Source organism: Morone saxatilis, unplaced genomic scaffold, assembly GCF_004916995.1.
Source record: "Morone saxatilis isolate NCDOM2014 unplaced genomic scaffold, NCSU_SB_2.0 Contig18, whole genome shotgun sequence".
Classification (NCBI taxonomy): domain Eukaryota; kingdom Metazoa; phylum Chordata; class Actinopteri; family Moronidae; genus Morone; species Morone saxatilis.
The window spans coordinates 29,229,755-29,232,137 of NW_023339740.1; the positions used below are offsets into that span (position 1 = coordinate 29,229,755).

At 47.3% G+C, this 2,383-nt stretch overlaps 1 protein-coding gene across 1 annotated transcript in view; it reads left to right on the plus strand.

Annotated features, from left to right (window-relative positions):
- Positions 1–34: 34 nt before the first annotated feature.
- LOC118328771 (metabotropic glutamate receptor 7-like) overlaps positions 35–2,383 on the plus strand; it is a 119,918-nt gene continuing 117,569 nt past the window's right edge. Inside the window, exon 1 of the mRNA XM_035662670.1 lies at positions 35–578. Coding sequence (XP_035518563.1) covers positions 66–578 — 513 coding nt within the window. The 5' untranslated portion in view covers positions 35–65. The remainder of the gene's footprint in view (positions 579–2,383) is intronic.

Consider the following 2,383-nt stretch of genomic DNA (forward strand, 5'->3'; position numbering starts at 1 on the left):
GTCCTCCTCCGGTCCTCCGGTCCTGGTCTGTGGCGGAGCCGCTCTCTGGTGGAACTGGTGTGATCATGGGCAGACACTCGGGTCACCTGCCCGAGCTCCAGCCGGGTCTCACGTTCCGGGTGTTGTGGATCCTTCAGGCGTTCCTGGACCTGACCGGCTCTCAGGAGATTTACGCGCCGCACTCGATCCGGGTGGAGGGCGACGTGACGCTGGGGGGGCTGTTCCCCGTCCACGCCAGGGGGGTCCCGGGGATGCCGTGCGGGGACATCAAGAAGGAGAACGGCATCCACCGGCTGGAGGCGATGATGTACGCGCTGGACCAGATCAACGGGGACGAGGAGCTGTTGCCCAACGTCACCCTGGGCGCGCGGATCCTGGACACCTGCTCCCGGGACACGTACGCGCTCGAGCAGTCGCTGACGTTCGTGCAGGCTCTGATCCAGAAGGACACGTCGGACGTCCGGTGCACCAACGGGGAGCCGCCGGTGTTCGTGAAGCCCGAGAAAGTTGTGGGAGTGATCGGAGCGTCGGCCAGCTCCGTGTCCATCATGGTGGCCAACATCCTGCGCCTCTTCCAGGTACGGCCCCCCCGGACAGAACTCTCTGTCATTAATGTCTCAGCCGCTTATGTAACTCAGATCCAGTTTGCAGTGGACCCCCCCCCCCTTTAAGGAAATCCCGCTCAGAGTCGTGACTCCATCAGTCTTCAGTCTGTTTGAGTTCTGGAGAAAATCCTCAGGTTGGATTCAGTCTTAAAGCTCCCATCAATACATGATCAATACATCAATACATTATCAATACATTAATACATGATCAATACATTAATACATGATCAATACATTATCAATACATTATCAATACATCAATACATGATCAATACATTATGAATACATCAATACATGATCAATACATGATCAATACATTATCAATACATTAATACATTATTAAATACAAACGGTGTCTGGAACAATATTGATCAACTCAAACTTTCGGAGGGAACCGATCACATTCATAAGCTGTGAAAACAGCTGACGTAAGATACAAACTATTTCAAATCAATCAATCATCAAAATGGTTGAAAATGAATTTTGGGGCTTCAGTTTCTGTGATGATGTAAAGTCAATGGAACAAACTGAGTCTGTTGGAGTAACACCTGAGTTCACTGTTTGAATATTGGTGATTTAATTAACTGTTCTGACTGGAGGAGGAGCTTTGAGGAGGTTGGTAACAGGTCAGGATCAACAGGTGCATTAGAGCGGAGGTCAGTTAGTGGACTGTACAGTGTTTGTGAGATGGAACAACAGGAAACAGAGGCTGCTTTCACTGAGCGTAGTTTATGGTTTGCTCTCCTCAGATCGGGGCTCTGATGGTGGATGTGGTGGTGATACGGTCTCAGGTACAGACGGGTACAGACTGGATCTCTGACTCATTACAGACCTGGACACAGATCCATAAACTGTACCAGATGTTTCAGCTCCTGTCTCTCCTGTGAGAGGGCTTCCTTTGGTGTTTCAGGGTCTAAAAAGTGACGTTACAGGATGATTCAGAGGCTCTTTGTGCTGCTGGCCTTCTGGATTCCTGAGACCTGAGTTGTGTTTGTTCCTATATTAATATTATATATATATATATATATATATATATATATATTGTTTGGATTTAGTTCAAAGTGAAGTTCAAGTTAATACTATTGTTTTCTTACATCCGTTAAAATCAAGAAGGTCTCGTGACCCCTAGTGGAGGGTTGGGAACCACAGCTCTACGCCTGGTCGTAGTTTTACAGGGAAAATAAGACACACACACATACACACACACACACACAGGGGAGATTTATCATAAATATAAAATAAATACATTTAAAACTGAAAAGACTTCTGCATAAAAAGACGTTGTCTGACCTGAAGAAGTAAGACACAGATGTGTGTGAGAGACACAGTGAGGGAGGTGGGCGAGAGACATACAGTGAATACAGAGAGAGAGAGAGAGGGAGTGGTGGTGCTGAAAGAACAGCTCCTCTGCTGGTCCTTGAACACATCATGCTCCTCTTCTGGTCCTTGAACACATCATCCTCGTTCAGCTGAAACCTTCGCAGCTCTTAATGTGTCTTAATTAGACGGTTTTAATTGAAGACTCCTCCTGTTCTCTGTTATCTGTTGTTCTTATTCTGTTGAAGGTCTTCAACACTAACTTAAATCTTATCTGGGGGGGGGGGACCACCGGTACAGGCACTTTATTTCACCTTCATTTGGTCCACTTTTACACTATTCATTACAGAAATGTAGAATCGGCCAGTGGCCGTCGGCCTCAATGACCAATCTGATTGGTGGAGTGCTAGCCCTTGACTAGCGAATCAGTGAGTGCACGAGAAAACCGGAAGTGACGATGG